Source organism: Aquarana catesbeiana, linkage group LG13 (genome assembly GCF_042186555.1).
Source record: "Aquarana catesbeiana isolate 2022-GZ linkage group LG13, ASM4218655v1, whole genome shotgun sequence".
NCBI classification, from domain to species: domain Eukaryota; kingdom Metazoa; phylum Chordata; class Amphibia; order Anura; family Ranidae; genus Aquarana; species Aquarana catesbeiana.
This window is the reverse complement of record NC_133336.1, coordinates 76,615,602-76,634,996: the sequence shown is the minus strand read 5'-3', so window position 1 is coordinate 76,634,996 and position 19,395 is coordinate 76,615,602. Positions and strand designations below refer to the sequence as shown.

At 43.8% G+C, this 19,395-nt stretch overlaps 1 protein-coding gene across 1 annotated transcript; it reads right to left on the bottom strand.

Moving 5' to 3' along the window:
- Positions 1-787: 787 nt before the first annotated feature.
- On the bottom strand, positions 788-18,966 carry JMJD7 (jumonji domain containing 7). Its single transcript, XM_073610646.1, has 8 exons — positions 18,822-18,966; positions 15,732-15,885; positions 11,670-11,923; positions 8,819-8,875; positions 7,585-7,680; positions 6,157-6,233; positions 3,916-4,075; positions 788-1,610 (listed from the first exon to the last, which is right to left on the bottom strand). Exons 1-8 carry the CDS (start codon positions 18,877-18,879, stop codon positions 1,477-1,479), a joined length of 990 nt encoding a protein of 329 aa, XP_073466747.1. The 5' UTR covers positions 18,880-18,966; the 3' UTR covers positions 788-1,476.
- Positions 18,967-19,395: the final 429 nt, after the last annotated feature.

Sequence of the window (19,395 nt, the reverse complement as noted above, 5' to 3'; positions counted from 1 at the left end):
ACTAGTAAGAGCCAGCTGGAGCAACTAGTGAAGTAAGCATATGCTCCTTGATCCTGTACCCCAGACTAAATGAGATTCCCACTTTAAGGGTACATTTATTTATCTTTTTATAGTTGAGCTCTAGGCCTGGTTCACACTGTCGCGACTTCCGAGTCAATCGACTTTCGCGCAACTTTGAAGCTGACATCCTAGCGTGGCTTCGGCAGGAAAGAAGTCAATGCAAGTCGCACCGAAGTTGCACCAAAAGTAGTGCAGGAACCTTTTTCAAAGTCGGAGCGACTCAAGTCGCTCCTATGAGAACGGTTCTATTGCACTTAATGGGACACGACTTGTGCTCTCAAAGTCGGAGCACATTTAGCACCAGTGTTAACCAGGGCTTAAAGTTAGTAGAGGTCATACTTTTTTAAACACAATTTGTGTACTTCAAATATTTTTATATAGCCCATATTGTTGTAAATTAGTACATTTTTTTAAAACAGAAAATAATAATTTTTTATTTTTTCAGTAGAATAAAAGATTTTTATATGCTCCTATGTCATGTATACTTAAAAGAGAAGTATGGGCAAAGCACTTTTGCTTGCCAGTCACCGCTCTCTGCTCAGAGCTGACCTGAGAACTGAGAAATCAGCAGTCATGTGATCGCTCAGTTTCTGGGCTTAGAGCTGGTGGGGGACAGCTTGCAGCGTCTCACCGATGCTGCACCAGGTAGGTAATTATGTATGTATGCTTATTTTTTATATTCACGCACTTCTCCTTTAATGGGGAAATAAAACTTTGGCATACATCAGTGGCCAGTGATAAATATAAAGCTTTATGTCAGCGATATTATTATATTTCTAAAATGTTGAACAGGACATAAAGAGGGATTTTAATTACATTTGACACATTACATCTGACTTCTGCAAGGCTTTCTCTGCAGTGCATAACAAATATACTGTATGTAGTTCTTTAAAATAAAACTTCCCAACCCCTGTGCTGTTTCTAGTCACATGGGATTTCAGGAAGTAACCAGACCTGCAAGAATGCTCCTGTTCTGGAGATCAAGCCAATAATATCATCTGGGCATAGCCACTGCTTACATCTCGGCATACCAAGATGCTAAGTATATGAAACGATCTGCACAGGCATTCATGATGTCATCCAGGAAAGGAAAAAATAATAACTCGCATAGGAAAAGGCTTTTGTGGATGGGGATAGCAACATTTAATAATATGTACATTATGTTTTAAATAATGACAACAACTTGCTGACTTTATTTACTTTTGCGTTAAACTGGCCACACAAGTTACAATCTGACTGTACAATCAGTAACATCTGTAGCCAGTTTCTGGTGACAGTGTAATCCTCCACAACCAAGATCTGAAATTGGAATTCAGTTCTGTCCTGCGGTGCTCAATACACCACAATATCTGTTTTCGTAAGACAATTTCCATAGTCTTCCTTTTTGCTGGTATTAAATAGAGCAGTATAAGACAGTTATGTCATCTTTTCTTCCTGGTCAGCTTCATGCTTTCTGTTCAATCCAGAGTTTTTTATGACGTTAGAGAGAGAGTCAAGCAGCTGGAAATAATGATATTTGATGTCATACTCCATGTCGTACCAGTAATTCACTGTTTAAAGGAGAAAAGGAACATCTGAGTTATAGTATACTGTATTTGTAAGAGGCAGACACATTAGGGATATATATACATACACACACACACACACATATATATACACACACACAATTACAAAAGTGAGTACACTCCTCACATTTTTGTAAATATTTTATTTCATGTGACAACACTGAAGAAATGACACTTTGCTACAATGTAAAGTAGTGAGTGTACAGCTTGTATAACAGTGTAAAATTGCTGTCCCCTCAAAATAACTCAACACACAGCCATTAATGTCTAAACCACTGGCAACAAAAGTGAGTACAACCCCATTTTCCCTCCCTGGTGTCATGTGACTCATTAGTGTTACAAGGTCTCAGGAGTGAATGGGGAGCAGGTGTGTTAAATTTGGTGTTATCGCTCTCACTCTCTCAAATCAGTCCTTGGAAGTTCAATATGGCACCTCATGGCAAAGAACTCTCTGAGGATCTGAAAAAAAAAAAGAATTGTACATAAAGATGGCCTAGGCTATAAGAAGATTGCCAAGACCCTGAAGCTGAGCTGCAGCATGGTGGCAAAGACCATACAGCGGTTTAACAGGACAGGTTCCACTCAGAACAGGCCTAGCCATGGTCGACCAAAGAAGTTGAGTGCATGTGCTCAGCATCATAGCCAGAGGTCGTCTTTGGGAAATAGATGTATGATTGCTGCAGAGGTTGAAGGGGTGGGGGGGTCAGCCTGTCAGTGCTTAGACCATACGCCGCACACTGCATCAAATTGGTCTGCATGGCTGTCATCCCAGAAGGAAGCCTCTTCTGAAGATGATGCACAAGAAAGCCCGAAAACAGTTTGCTGAAGACAAGCAGACTAAGGACATGGATTACTGGAAACATTACCTGTGGTCTGATGAGACCAAGATAAAATTATTTGGTTCAGATGGTGTCAAGCGTGTGTGGCGGCAACCAGGTGAGGAGTACAAAGACAAGTGTGTCTTGCCTACAGTCAAGCATGGTGGTGGGAGTGTCATGGTCTGGGGCTGCATGACTGCTGTCGGCACTGGGAGCTACAGTTCATTGAGGGAACCATGAATGCCAACATGTACTGTGACATAGTGAAGAAGAGCATGATCCCCTCCCTTCGGAGACTGGGCAGCAGGGCAGTATTCCAACATGATAACAACCCCAAACACGCCTCCAAGATGACCACTGCTAAAGAAGCTGAGGGTAAAAGGTAATGGACTGGTCAAGCATGTCTCCAGACCTAAACCCTATTGAGCATTTGTGGGGTATGCTCAAACGCAAGGTGGAGGAGTGCAAGGTCGCTAACATCCACCAGATCTGTGATATCATTATGGAGGAGTGGAAGAGGACTCCAGTGGCAACCTGTGAAGCTCTGGTGAACTCCATGCCCAAGAGGGTTATGGCAGTATTGGAAAAACATGGTGGCCACACAAAATATTGACATTTTGGGCCCAATTTGGATATTTTCACTTAGGGGTTGCAATCACTTTTGTTGTCAGAGGTTTAGCCATTAATGGCTGTGTGTTGAGTTATTTTGAGGGGACAGCAAATTTACATTGTTATACAAGCTGTACACTCACTACTTTACATTATAGCAAAGAGACATTTCTTCAGTGATGTCACATGTACACAAAATGTAAAGGGTGTACTCACTTTTGTGAGATACTGTGTATGTAGTGGTATTTACCACTGAGCATACAAATATATTGAAGCAGATATATGAGGCTGCCAGGTCTTTTGACACATCTCTAATACAAAGAGATTGATCTGACACACAAGCACATTTTCTGACATTTCATGTGTCTGAGTTACAACTGTAATCCAATATTACAGCTAAAGGTTTTTGTAGGTCAGTTTGACTTTCTCTGTAACTCTGAAACATTAAGTGCAATTTCATGGTGTTCCCTATAATTTATGGGTTTTCTGTGAGTGTCAAATGGCTGTTTTCAGCAACTTCTGCAGCTCTAAACGCTAAGGCTAGGTTTACACATCTGTGGTGCTTTAAACATGCATTGTGCCTAGGAAAATTTATTTTATGGTCTGCCCAGTGCACAAAAAAAAAAAAAAAAAAAAAAAAAAAAAAAAAAAGGGGGGAGCATGTATTTTTTTTGTATTTCTGTGATGCCATTTCTTATCTGTGCTATAACCATTTCTACCGATCCAGGTTCACAAAAAAGGACAATCAGTATTCAAAGTCACCATAGTCCGTGATCCCTGTGGCATTCATATACCACTTCAAGAAATGAGGGGAGCCCTGTTACAATTATACATTTGATCCCTAAACCTCCACTATACCTTACCTGCAATGCAGCCATGGGACTGGCGCACATGGTGAAACCACAGAGAAGGTAGATACAGCATTTCTCCAGCCCTAACAGTGACGTGCAGTGGCCTTGTTTGACTGTATGCTGGGTACATACTCAGATCTGGATCCAGTGGATCAACAGGGATCCAAGGTACCTATAAAAAGGGCAGATGTCATTTTTATTTTAAAATGTTTTATCTAGCTGTACTAAAAGTAACCCCTTAACTAATTCACTGCAGTTATAAACTTCGGGTACCTGGATTACCTAAAGCAGTTCTAAAGAAAAATGTTCTAAAAATAATAAATATGTTATACTTACCTATTGCACAGAGCAGACCTGAACCTTCTCTTCTGGGGTCCACTGCTGGCAATCTTGGCTCCTCCTCTTTTACGAGGTCCCATACAGCAAGCTGTTTGTTATGGTGGCACTTGTGCAGGATCGATCTTAAGCAGCACTGTGTACACACACACACTCACATTATGGTAAAAATAAAAAACTTTTGCCCTTATAACCATTTGGATAGTGGAAAAGGGTATGTCAGGGGCTACTCCAAAATACTGCCTCACAAGGAGAGGAGACCAAAAGGAACAATTCAAACTAAAGTCGCGCACATTTCCAGACCTGATGATCTGTCCATCTGTGTGGGCCTTTCTTTTTGAATCGATCAAGTCACTTAAAGCGGAATTCCGGTTATAAAAAAAAATTAAAAGTCAGCAGCTACAAATACTGCAGCTGCTGACTTTTAATAATCGGACACTTACCTGTCCCAGGGTCCAGCGATGCGGGGGATCGAAGCCCCGCTAGTCTCCCCCTCCGCTCGGCGGCGCCGGCATTGTAACTGTGGGCGCCCAGCTGTGGCTTCACAGCCGGGCACCCACTTCGCATGCGCGAGCCGCACATCGTGCCGTGACTGGCCGCGCAATCATCTGGGACCAGTCACATGTCCCAGATGATTGCCTAGAGGGAGGGGGGAGAGCTGATCCTATCCTATCTACGGTCATTTCACTAACAAAGTGATACTAAAGTCTTGTTTACTTTTCTTTAGAAATAACAAACATGTCATACTTACCTGCCCTGTGAAATGGTTTTGCACAGGGCAGCCCTGATCCTCCTCTTCTCGTGTCCCTTTGCTGTGCTCCTGGCCCCTCCCTTCTGTCGAGGGCCCCCACAGCAAGGAGTTTGTTATGCGGGCACCCGAGCCGAGCCACAGCTCCGTGTGTCCATTCAGACATGGAGCCACGGTTCGGCCCCGCCCCTCTCTCTCCTGATTGGCTAACTGACTTTGATTGACAGCAGTGGGAGCCAATGGGCTGCTGCTGTGTCTCAGTCAATCAGGAGGGAGAGGCCCGGACAGCCGAGGCACTCGTGCACATCGCTGGATAGAGATGGGCTCAGGTAAGTATTAGGGGGGCTGAGGCACACAGAAAGTTTTTTATCTTAATGCATTAAGATAAAAAAACATCTGACGTTACAATCACTTTAAAAGCTGGTAGAGGTACTCATTGGACAAGAAAGTGGCAGTGGATGGAACTCATCTATGAAGTCAAGGAAAGTCAGGCCCCAATATCACAGTAAAATAAATAGGCAAGCAACTGTGTATTAACAATACTGTGCGCCCGTGCAGGGCCAAGTTTACCTGCACAAGGATGTACAGGTTTTCCTCGCATTCCCAGGTAGACAGTCCTATTGATGTCTATTGGGACACAGGGACTGTGCGTTTGCTGTGTCCTAATATGATATCCATGTGGATGCAGGTGCGTGCCCCTGACCTCACCCTATGTGTGTGTGGGGACATGCACCTGCACCCACACAGATGTCATATTGGAACACAGCAGCTGTGTCAATGCAGCTGCTGTATCCCAAAAGACATCAATGGGACTTCCTGCAAAAGGATAAACAGAACAACTGCACATCCTTGTGCAGGTAAACACGGCCCTGCACGGGAGTATGGTATTTATGCCCCATGTGAACGAGGCCAAACATGCAACTGCTCCACTCACATTGTACCATGACCTGCCCCCCCTGCGAGCCTTATACTCACCCGTCTCCTATCCAATGAGATTTTACCCATAAAGTTGCACAGCCCCTTGTCAAAATTGTGTATGTGGGTCCCCAGCATGCGCTGTATACGCTTCATTCAACCCTATGATGGCAGTGCAATGCTATGAGTGCAGTGACACAGAAGTTTGCAAAGCTTACAATTGCTATTTAAATTTTGAAAACTAAATATATTACCTTTTCTGCAGATTCCTGATCAACTACTGCAAATGATCCATCTTCATTTACCTGGTATACTGCTGGCTGGTATAACTCTGAAACAAATTACAGACACAGTTTAGGCTTTAAATAAAATAACTGACAAAAAATGTTAACAGTACAGATTCCCTTACAAGAAACTGAACACTTCCTATCCCAATTCAGCAAGGTGTAAAGGCTGTTCACTTTGAAAGGTGAATGAAAGCAAATAATGTGAACCTGTGTTGACTTTGAATACCCAATCCTGTGCGAGGGAAAAAAAAAAAACAGGATTGCTGCCAGCATGTGATTGGTTGATTGAGATGATAGGGTATTACCCCTTTTTTATATATATTGGAAAGCAATTTTAGGTGCTGGGCCCTGCAATCTTGGATGTCTGGTCTAGGTAGGAATGATGCCCTACCTAAGGCCTCCTTAGATACTGAAGCCACACATCTGAGGGTGCTTCGGACAATTTCTGCTACACTGCACATGCGCCCAGCAATTTCCCTACCAAACTAGGTATGCAGCACTTTATCAACGGTCAACTGCAAGAACCATGAGACAGCTGTCCCCCTAATGACATGAGAAGAAAGATAGTGGTGCAGGACACAGTGTGCTGCAAAGAAGGACCAGCTTAAACAAGACAATGCTGGATTTGTTGGCCATGTGGGTATGTTTTAGTTTTTTTGAAACAACCCAGCAGACAAGGTAAGAGGGGAAAAAAGTTTGCAAAGGGGGGATTAAAATTTCTCTTTAAAGTGATACTAAAAAGTCTAATTTCTTTTCTTTAAAAGCAACAAACATGTTATACTTACCTGCTCTGTGAAATGATTTTGCATAGAGCAGCCAAGATCCTCCTCTTCTCGGGTCCCACCTCGGTGCTCCTGGCCCCCTCCCTCCTGTTGAGTGCCCCCACGGCAAGCAGCTTGCTATGGGGCACCCGAGCTGAGCTGCAGTTCTGTTTGTCCATTCAGACACGGAGCTGTGGTTCGGGCCCACCCCCCCTTTCTCCTGATTGGCTAACTGACTTTAATTGACAGCAGTGGGAGCCAATGGTGCCCATGCTGTGTCTCAGCCAATCAGATGGCCGAGGCACTCGTGCAACATCGCTTGATAGAGATGGGGCTCAGGTAAGTATTATGGAGGGTGCTACACACAGAAGGCTTTTTATCTTAATGCATAGAATACATTAAAATAAAAAAAAACCTTCTGCCTTTACAACCCCTTTAGTAAATCACTCCCATCATGTGTCAGGGAACTAAAGTGAAACCTCCCCTGCAGGGACACAGACAGCAATATCAACCGGACCCTTCCCCATTCCTTTCAGCATTTAAAAAATAAAAAACTGCAGTTGATTTTTAAAGTAAACACAAATGGAAAGCTGTAGGTCTTTATTGGAAAAAAGATTTTTTTTTTTTATCATACCATATGGGATAAAAGGGCGGTCAGTCGGTGGGTGAAGAATAAAGTGCTTCTCTCCCAAAATGACACAATACAGGTTCTCATAGTGGTCTTTATGCACTATAAAAAGAAAAATCAGTTGACTAATAAAAAAGCAGATATCCTTCAAAGCTCGTATTGTACATGCTGATAATGATTTATGAAAACTAGGGGAAGGAAAGATTGTGCTGGAGCCCAGATCAACCAGATCTTTTTTCCTCTTTGACTTTAAGTACCTTCTTAATGCTGGCCCCTGCAGTAACCTAAACTTACTTTTCCTTCACTTCCCCCCCTCTTTGTTTATCTGCAGGTGCAAAGAGAAGAGGCCATGTGTAAGCTCCAAGGCACAATTTAGTGCTTACACAGAATTAAGGACTCTCCCCCTAACCCAATATGAAAGCACTGGGTGCCTGAGAGGCCAACCACCAAGCATCACTGCTGTCATGTGGGAGGAAGTGGAGCGAGTGTCATAGCCCTTATACCCAATGTGAGAAAGATGAGTATATGCTGCTGATAGGGCTGTCGTGTCAGTGAACCTAAGGTTTTGCCATACAGGTTCACTTTATACCCAAACTGCCCCTTTTTACTACAACATCTACGTTAAAAGTATGCAAAATGAGTTTTTCTCAGAATTATACTTCCCTAGATCAGAGGCTGCATCTGTCCCCCACCGGCTCCAACACTGAGAACTGAGCGATCAAACACTGTTGATCACTCAGTTCTCACAGATCCGTGAGTAGAGAGCTACTGTCAGTCACTGGCTCTCTGCTCTGCCCCTTCCTTGCACACTGGAGTGCTGGGCTGTGGATGGGATGGGAGCGGCCAGCCCAGGCTCTCAGTGGCTTGCTGAGGGGTTGAGACTGATGTTGGTCAAGCCATGTGGGCGGATCTCGACCATATGGTCACGATCTTTCCCTGAGCCTGGACCGGATCTGTGACGTCAACCGACAGTGGGCTTCAGCCCGCTTTCTGATGAAAATAGGGCACAGGAATGCAAAACGAACTGCACTCCAATGAGCTTTGGCTGTACTTCTCCTTTAAAACTATAGAACGTCTAGAAATGTCCCAAGTTCATGACATTACAGTAAGACTTCACTGTTTGGAAAACAAATATTTCAATGTAGCCATTTTAAAGCAAACCTTCTTACACTACTACAAATATATCTGTATCTATTTTTCTGCCTGACTGTAACTATAACATTGGAATGACGTCACTCACATGAAGTCACTGCTGCAGACTCTCCCAGCCAGAAATTTACAGCATCTGGCCTCTTTCCTAATGGTGGGGGAAAAAAAAAAGACAGCATTAAAGTTCAATTTAGCTTTAACCAGTTCCCACCCAGGTTAATTCTGCATTTCTCTCCTACATGTAAATCTTTTTGTTTTGCTAGAAAATTACTCAAACCGCCCAAACATTATACATGTTTTTTTATCAGAGACTCTAGAGAATAAAATGGCGATCGTTGAAATTTGTTATGGAACAAGGTATTTGTGCAGAGATTTTTCAAACGCATTTAAAAAAAAAACAAAAAAACAAAAAACATACATTTATTGAATTTTAATGCAAAAAAAAAACAAAAACACAATATATAACCAATTTGTTTTTGTAAAATATAAAACATGATGTTACGCCAAGTAAATCGAAACCTAACATGTCACACTTTAAAATTGTGCACACTCGTGGAATGGCTCCAAACTACAGTACTTAAAAATCTCCATAGGCGACGCTTTAACAATTTTTACAGGTTACATGTTTAGAGTTACAGAGGAGGCACTAGAATTATTGCTTTAGATCAGATGTTCGCGGCGATACCTCACACGTGTGGTGCGAACACTGGTTACATATGCGGGCGTGACCCATGTATGCGTTGGCTTCTGTGTGCCAGCATGGGGAGACAGGAGGGCTTTAAAAAAATAAATGTATTATAATTTATTTTATTTTTACGCTGTCCCTTTAATTTTTTTTTTTTTTTTTACTCACATTTATTCCTATCACAAGAAATGTAAACATCCCTTGTGATAAAAATAAGGTATGACAGATCCTTTTTATGGAGACATCTGTGGTCTATAAGACCCTAGATGGGAAAGCTTAGGAAAATGGGACTTCTAGTGACCCATAGACATAATAATGACATCCAACTTTTATTAAAAAAATTCAATTTTTTTTATATAAAAGGGGCTGTAAAGGCAGAAGTTTTTTTTTTATCTTAATGTATTCTATGCTTTAAGATAAAAAGCCTTCTGTGTGCAGCAGCCCCCTCATACTTACCTGAGGTCCCTCTCTGTCCAGTGATGTCCACGAGTGTCTCAGCTGTCTGAGATTCTCCTTCCTGGCTCCCTCTGCTGTCAAAGTCAGCTAGCCAATCAGGGGAGATAGGGGGTGGAGCCGGGTTGGGGCTCAGTGTCTGAATGGACACAGGGAGCTGTGACACGGCTCAGGTGCCCCCATAACAAGCTGCTTGCTGTGGGGGGGGGGGGGGGGCACTCAACAGGAAGGAGTGGCCAAGAGTCCTGAAGAGGAATCCGAGAAGAGGAGGATCTGTGCAGCACTCCCGGGATGAAACAGAGCATTTCACTGTGATGTCATTGACCAATCAGAATCAGTCTGGTCCATCCTGGTAGCAATGCATGCTGCAGACTTTTTTTTGTAGGAGACTAATTGTTAAAATACAAAACTAGGGGTTGACCGATTATCAGCGGCTGATATTCACTTTTTCTGAAGCATCGGTATAGGTCACAAACTTACCGATGTTACCAATATTGCTTCAAGGGGTTGTATTGAGGTGATCACACCCTGCAGCTGCAGCCATCACCCCGGTACCGTTCTTTAGAGCGGATGTTCAACTTTCTTGTAATAACAACTGATGCGGCACAGGGAGGCCCGAGCAACCAGCCGACATGTCTGCTGGCTGGTCGAAGACCCAAACAAAGCCGATTGCTTAGTTCAGGTCTCAGATCTAGTAACCGGGAAGCGATGTCATGACATCACTTCTGGATTACTGGCATCCTAAAAGTGCCAGTTTTAAAGAATAGAAAATATTCAAAAACGCAGATCTTGATCACTTCAAGTGCAGAGGAGGTGTTTGGGGGTCTTATAGACTCCAGATCCCTCCATAAGAATACCTGTCACTGCTTTTTACTGTCACAAGGGATGTTTACATTCCCTCTGACAGCTATAACAGTGATAGATTTTTTGTTTTAAAAGGACAGTGTAAAAATAAAAAGTTTAAATCTACAGAATATCGGCACCTGATATCAACTATCGGCCTGAAAGGCAGCTGAAAAAACGGTATCAGCCCTGAAAAAACTATATTAGTCGACCCCTACATAAGACTCTAACAAAAATTCATGTGTATGTGTTTGATGCTGTTCCATTGATATGGACCCAAAAACACCTTCTCAGGAAAAAAAAAATCCCTGCACCTCTTCCAAAAACATATTTGAGGAAACAGAGATGTGAAAGGAACCCAATCGTCTGTCATGCGTTCCTGCGCTTCTGAAAACAAGTTAAAAATGCACAGGTGTGCACAAAGCCTAAGCTTTAAAAAGTAAATGGCATCACACAGCAAATCTCTTCAACAGGAAAAGTGCGTATGATCCCATCATAATGAGCAGTGGCGGCCCGCAATGCAGGGCGCCGGCCACCAACAAAGCATCTGGCCCCCTAATTCCACATGCGGATCGCTGGACGCATGAATTCCAATGGGTTTTTTTACTTTTGAAGTACGCCATAAAAGCCAGAGGCTCTAATAGGCTTTAAAAAAAGGGTGGGCTCGGGGTGCAGAGCACTGCGCCCCGAGCACACCCACTTGTGTGACAATAGCGAATGAATATTCGCTATTGTCTTCCTAATTCTCCTCCTGGCCAATCAGGAAGCGGGTCACACGATTAGCAGAACAGAGAGGCGATCCAATTGGCCGCCTAAGAGGAGGAGGGAGGAGATGCATGGTGCACGGAGGAGAGAAGAGAGGAGACGCACGGCGTGATGCAGGGGAGGAGGAGTGTAGGGTTGGCGGGAGGCGCGGATGAACCGACCTGATCACCAGCCGCCACTGATAATGAGGACTTACCTAGAGCCTCACTCATCCATGGTATATGATTCTCCACATCTCCGATCAGTTCTGGGAATTCCTCTGTCAGGTTGGAGCACTGTTTCTGGATGTAATACACTCCTGGGCTGCTGGTTTTCTTCTCAATGATATCCAGAAAGTCCGCCAGCTTCATGGATCTCTCCTCTGGCATGACAAACTTGTCCTTGTATACGGCATCAGCATAGCCATTGGGAGTAACAGCCACACTCACATGCTTGGATCCTATACAGGTCCTGTATATAGAAACATGGTTATAATTGATATTAAAGCCATTGAAAGTCAGGACTGAGGTTAGCACAGCTGCCGGGTGTTTATCAGCTGCTGGTCATAAATAAATGAATACGTTTTACTCATTACAGGGACATCAGATTACCCTCAGTGATTCATTGTCTACAAACACAATATTGTTTGCGTGGCGGGATTCAATTGTTGAGTGACAGATGCCACACTCTGAAAGGTTGTCACCACGTTAGAGACTGATTTATGCCCTACAAATTCCTCATCAGTATCTGGGTGTCACTCACCAATAAAACATAAATGTATGCACCCCAATAATATGTTGTTGACTAGAATTCGGTACTGAACCGAGATGTAAGCCACCAGATGAACTCTTTGTTGAAAAATGTTTCCTGGTTGTTACTCCGATCCAAAGCTGACCCAGAAAAGATCTACACTCACCGGCCACTTTATTAGTTACAGCTGTTCAATTGCTTGGTAACACAAATTGCTAATCAGCCAATCACAAGGTAGTAACTCAATGCATTTAGACATCTAGCTGTGGTGAAGACAACTTGCTGAAGTTCAAACTGAGCATCAGAAGAAAGGGGATTTAAGTTACTTTGAATGTGGTACAACTGCACAAAAGAGGAGAGGGAAAGACTTCAGAATCTGCTCTCTAGGAGGTACCTGCCAACAAATGTGTTTTTATTTGTGTCAACCATACTTCCAAATTTCTGGCTACACATGTGGAGGCCAGAGCTGCTTTAAGATTCCCAACAGCTGAATCCCAGGCTCTGTGGAGAAGAATATCCCCTCTTTTGTCCATCGTGTCCCTAAGCGTGCCCATATCGTCAAACGCTAGGTCCCAGTTTTTTGAAACCTTTGAAAGAGGTGCGTCTAACTTAGGATTTTTGTTCCACGGCTGCGCTGTGTCCTCATCAAATGGAAACCTCCTTTTTAGGTTACCAGAAAAGAAAGGTTTTCTCTCTGGATTTTCCCACTCCAGTTTGATAGTATCAAGAAGGGAACTATGCAATGGATAAACTCTAGACTTTTCCTTATGCAAACCTTTGCACATAAGATTGTGTTTAGACAATTGTACCTCCTCCTCTTCCAACTCAAGTGTTGTATAGATTGCCTTTAATAAGTCATCAACATCTTCCTAAGATAACTTAAACCTCGAGCCCCTTGTGGATTCTCTATCCCTGGGCCCTATATCTGACCCCGATTCTTCTGGAGAAGAACGGGTAGATCTGGCTTCAGCCTCAGAGTCTTCACTCTCCGCAATCTGCTGTGGAGCGCTACCGACTGAAGCCCTAATTGGAGACGGACCCTCTGCGGGAGCCTGAAGCTTGTCAATTAGAGTTTTAAATGAGCTAATGTTAGATGCAAGCTCATCTCTAACAGAAGTCAGTATTCTCTGACAGAAGGCTACCGAGTCATCCTTTACTATATACATGTGCGGCAAACTGCTTTGCTCCATGCGGAGCTCAATTTCTTTCCACAAACCGCACATTTCCTTTTTGGTGGCTGCGCTTGGGCCTTGTCCTGGTCTGCAAGACAAAATAAATGACCCATTATGTAATCTTAAGCCACCCATCAGCACGAGGTGTTACGGAGTGGAGGGAGGAAAATGTGTCCCCTTACACCCAATTCTACAGAAGGGGGGGGGGGGGGACACTCACAAGGATAGAGGTTGACAAAACATTCCAGGCTTACCTGCGAGGTGCTGGTGTTGGGGACCACATCCACTGCCTGTGCAGGTACTGCAGAAGGATCCATCCTGCCCCTCTGGTAGTCCACAGCCTCTGCTGCTTCTTCACCATTCAAACACCAGCAGCCAGCGGTCCCTGCTCGTGACGTTTATGGAGACCGGAATCAGCGTCCGATGATGACCTCATATGCCCCGGAAGTGACCCTCGCTGGATACTTCCTGTGAGCCAGCTTAGAGGGCAGTAGCTCCCTCGAGCGCCACGGCTTCCTCTTTCCCCTGCACATACAAGCCACGCTGTCAGCAGGGAAAGGATACCACCATGCTGCTATGCAACCCGCACTATGGGGCCTGACATCACCTCGGTCTTGGCCCTCTCCAGGCACTGAGAACAGGGAACAGCAGTACAGCCAGCTTCCCCAGTGGAGATGCTGCTTCTGGCAGAGGAGAAAGGTCAGTGATACACCCCAAACAGCTATTAGAGCCCCTGCTCATGAGACCTAGGGGACCAGGTTCCAGGAACATGTTACCAGAGGAAACACTAATAACTGACATGGGGCCTGGAGGACTGCCTTTTTATCTGGTGGGGGTAACGTGTTTCCTGTCCTGGTGGGAGGAGCCCTAGGTCTCATGGGCTGTCCTGGAAGACGCTTAGAGAAAACATCTTTAGAAAAAAAACTCTTACAAAAAAACTATCCTTGCAGTCATTGTTAGGCTTTTTTCACATGGGTGGCCAGGAGGCAGTACAAGCAGGCAATCTAGCCTCAGTTTTACCACCCCTTGACTGTTCACCCAAAACCTACATACAGCTGATAGGCAACACTGCCTGTCAAGCTTGCCCTTTTAAGTCAATGAGGCCGCAGTGCAACAACAAGGCAAATGCCTGGCTTGTGGTTACAATGCATTTGTTTCCATTTAAATTGCTGTTGAGCAAGAGTTAAATGCTTGCCAGGGTAGTTTTTGTAATTACTGTACCTTAGTAAGACTTTACTTATCTTTCAGTCTCCACAGACTTTTCCTAGAAAGAAATCTGCCAGTGAGGACATCTTTTTCAGTGACAGCTTGAAGTGACAATGGCCTAATGTTTTGGCTTTGCATTCACTTTAAAGGGGATGTAAAGGCAGAAGGTTCTTTTACCTTTTTGCATTCTATGCATTAAGAAGAAAAAAAAAAAAAAACTTCTGTGTGTAGCAGCCTCCCTAATACTTACCTGAGCCCCATCTCTCTCCAGCGATGTTCACGAGTGTCTAAGCCATCCTGGACACTCCTCCTGATTGGCTGAGACACAGCAGCGGTGCCATTGGCAGTTAATCAAAATCAGTCAGCCAATCAGGGGAGAGAGGGGGCAGGGCCAGGTTGGGGCTCTGTGTCTGAATGGATACACAGAGCGCTGACTTGTCTTGGGTGCCCCCAAAGAGAGCTGCTGGCTGTGGGGGCACTCTATAGGAGGGAGGGGCCAGGAGCAGAGAAGAGGGGCCCGAAAATAGGAGGAATGGGGCTGCTCTGTGCAAAACCAACTTCACAGAAGAGGTAAGTATAACATGTTTGTTTTTTTTATTTTATTTTAAACGAACCTTTACAATCACTTCAATTCTCTTAAAGTAGAAGCCCACCCTAAAACTAAAATCCCTGCATCTACAGACATCCACAATCTAACACTTACCTATCTAGCCCTATAAAGAAGAAATCGGTATACATTCCGACCTGATCCCACACTAAGCTATCAGCCGTGGCTTCGCTGTGGAGGCGGGTACAGAAGACACTCTGTGAGTGACGTCACTTTCCATTCACTTCACAGCCGTTGTCGGCTGTGCCCTCTGCAGAGCTTCCGCCGCTAGAGACCGGACCGGATCAGGTACAAAGAGGGTATGTATACTGATTTCTTCTTTATAGGGCTAGATAGGTTAGTGTTAGATTGTGGATGTCTGTAGATGCAGGGATTTCAGTTTTAGGGTGGACTTCTACTTTAAATCCAAGTTTTTGTTTTTTGTTTTTTTACAAAGAAGCACGCTCATCATGTTACCTAATGTGCTGACACACATTCCATATCACACAAATTATCTGCAAGAATATCGCCTATACCTGAAATACGTCAGCTACAGCTCTCGTACCGAAGGTAATCGAACGTCCACTTGTGTAGGGCCGGCCAGTGGTTGAAGGCGTTGCGTATAACACATGGTCTGTTTGGATTCAGCCAATTCTGATGAAACTGCAGCGCTGTTGGTGGATCCTCCAAGTAAGAGATAGCGTCTGATCCATGGAGCTCTAGAGAAGACAAAAAGTAATATCACATATGACATTTGATTTAGCTCATTTTGCAGATTAGCATTGTAACGAGCCCCTGCTCGCTCGATTCCACTCTCCCGACACTCCTCTGCAGCTATTGAATCAGATTGCAACGTCTGATGGTTCGGTCATCCGACGCTCTGGGAATTGAACTACAGCTATGTGCCGTTTAAATCCAGTTGTGATAGCTCAGAACAAACACCAGGCAGGCTGTATGTAAGTTCAACCAGGAATCTCACTTTATTGACAGGAATACAGGCTCTTTTATACAGTAAAAGAGGAGGTGCATACCTCCTGCTCATATTACTCTAACAATACACCTGTAACCTAATTAACCTAATTAACATGAGCTGGTTTACTAACATGACCTTTTGCCCAGACTTGTGGTCACCGAGCTTCACACAGTACATTACACATTATCATAAGTACAACCACAGGACATTTTCACAATAGCAGGAGCTAATTACAATTAACAATACAAACAGTGTTCTCCCCGCTCCTCAGCCTAGTCATCAACACTCATAGTAGGAGTAGACTGTTCGTCTCCTAGCCAGTCCTGGAGGCTAATGTGATCAGCTCACTCAATTAACATGTTGAGTTCAGAATCAAACAAACCAATAATAGTCTTTACATATATATATCCTGGGAAATATTACTGTCCCATTTTAAGCAATCCAAGACATACCCTCCAAGTCACCATTTCCCATATGGCATACACAGGGTCCCCAGAGTCTGTGTGTCCTGGGGGACCAGGACCTGAATCCACAGTAATACCACCTCAAGGGTCCCCAGGCATACAGATCACAAAGAGCACCGTTCCCCCAAATGCCAGGGCCCACGATTGATCGGCAGAGGCTAGCATTCAGTCCCCTCCAAAAGTCTCTCTCCCGGCTAGGTCTGTCACAGGCATGAAAATGCAATGTCCTCTTGTCTGCGAGCATCACACCTCCTGATTAAAAAAAATAGGAGGTAAAAGCCAAAAATAAAAAAAAAGGGAAGGAGGAATTTAAAAAAAAGGATTCACCTTATTACCAGGCTCTCAGGCACTGCATTGACGTTATTGGACTTCACAATGGGTCAGAAAATGAGACTCTGGGAAATCTGAGACTCCCCAGCACTGTACATCCTTAGCTTTCCCCTGACCTGACAAGAATGCCCAGTGATGCCATTCTCCTACATTTCCTTTTTGTTTTTTTAAAGCGGCAGTAAACACTGCTTGATCACTGTTACCTACCGGTAGGCTTATAATAAAGCTTACCTGTATGTACAAGAAATATGCTACATTTTTAGGTATTATTGTGATCTAAATGCAGCCCTTTGTTTTTAATAGGCCTGGACACACACAGAGGAAAAAAAAAAAAAATTTTTTTACAAAAATCTGCATTGCTGGACAGTATTTTATGCACATATATGCATGTAAGACACACCTCAAAAAAAGAATCTTCACATGCAAATACGCACATTTACTATACAGCCAATTTCTTTTATGCAGGAAAGGATGTTCAGAAATCAGTACCGTGTGTAAGTACCCCAATGGTGGCCATACAGTATATGCTTTGATTTTTTTCCCTAATGGATGTGTGATCCAATCAAAACAATGGAATCAACAAAGAATCAACAGGCATAACATCCCTTCCGATTGATTTAGACTGGACCTAGGCTTGGTTCACACTAGTGCGACTCTAAAACCACGTAATTTCTAATGCAACTTATTACACTCTATGGCAATCAAGTCGCATCAAATTAGTGCAGGAACCTTTTTTTTTTTTTTTTTTTTAAGATGCTGCGACTTTAGTCACATAGATTAGAACAGGTGTCCTTAAAATAAATCGGTTTCAACTTGTCATGTAACTTTGTGTGTCACAAGTCGCACTAGTGAGCACAGAGCCTTCGATTGGATTCTATCATACTGAATCAATTGACCAGGGCAGAAAGTTATTGTTTTGCATTGATCGATATGTTCACGAATATGAAAGCATTTTGAGCAATAGCTTATGGGATTACATAGTGGAAACTGGGCTGTGATTGACAACTTCTGACCATATCATTCAACATCAACTTCCCTGTGTGTGGGATATTGATTGAATGGGTTGTCAACTATAGATCGATTGTTACTATAAGCAGAGGTGATCAGAAAATAAATCGATCATTAACTGAAGTGTGTGTGGCCCCCATAAGTCATCATTCATACATTCCTACCGGATTTTGTGTTTGGATGGCAGATGCCGGGATCACAGGTAGTTGCCAATGCCCTCTGCTCTTGGCATGTATCCGCACAGCCTGAGATTACCTGTGACTAGGGACAGATGACCTGCTCTGGACACAGACAGATTAACCACTTTCTGGCTGCCCTATAACAGTTTTACTGCTACAGGGTGGCAGCTCTGCACAGGGTTACGTTTAATAGAATGTGATCATCATTATCATTTCATAGCTCCCAACTGTCCCTGATTTTGAGGGACTGTCTTTGATGTGGAGCAATGTCCCCCTATCCCTCTTTCCTCCTCATTTGTCTCTCATTTTGGTCTGATCTATATAGCTGTATATAAAATGCACATTTTATCTATCAAAAAGTGTTTCCCAGTACTAAACCTTTCATCTGATTCCTACATTTCTGCATTTGTAAATTCCAAAAGCCAATATAAAGGAATAGTAGTGGTAAAAAAAACACTTGTGGGTTTAACCAATCTTGTTTTTTTGCACAACTGTCCTTTAAGGGGGCGTGGCAGGGTGTGTCCTATGCCTGCATACCTTTGCTGATAGGTGTCCCTCATTCCCATCTCAAAAAGTTGGGAGGTATGTAATTTCACTGGCAGATCTCTTACATAGAACAGTGACGGATCTTCATACACAGCAGCCCCGGGTTTCCTCGGTTTCAGTTGTGATATGTCCCCTGTCACATGCAGAGTACTCACCCCGGACCTCCTGTGCCAGATCCTGCACACTCCTCAATAAAGCACATGCAGCTGCCATCTTCCAACATGGCCGTGCTGAATACCTTGCCTGTCACATGGTCCTTGACACATGACAATGTCTAAAGTGCTGCAGTGCCATCTAGTGGATGTAAAGAGATGACGGCCTATGTGTCAGCATCGTCGTAGAAACGGAGAAATAGGAAGGTACCGCCTCCCTCTTACCCACGTGACCTCCAGACGTGACCGCCTTCCCTGCGTCACCGTCTCCACAGAGACCCAGCTCTGGAACCGTGCCAGACAGGTAGCCTCTGACGTCACACTGCAGCAACGCTTATAAATAGCACAGCAGGGGAGTAGCTGGCAGTAGTGTTCGGTGCTTCGAGGGAGCTATTACGATTTCTGTTCTCTCCTCCTTATCCCTGTTATATTCTCATATTATTCTAATCTGTTAAGAACCGAACTCCATCCAGATTTTATATCATCATTTCTGATAACTAGTGGAGTTTATTCATATTAAATAAGAGAAATAGAAAGTTCTAGATTTAGTTATATGTGGGGACAAGCCATCACCTTG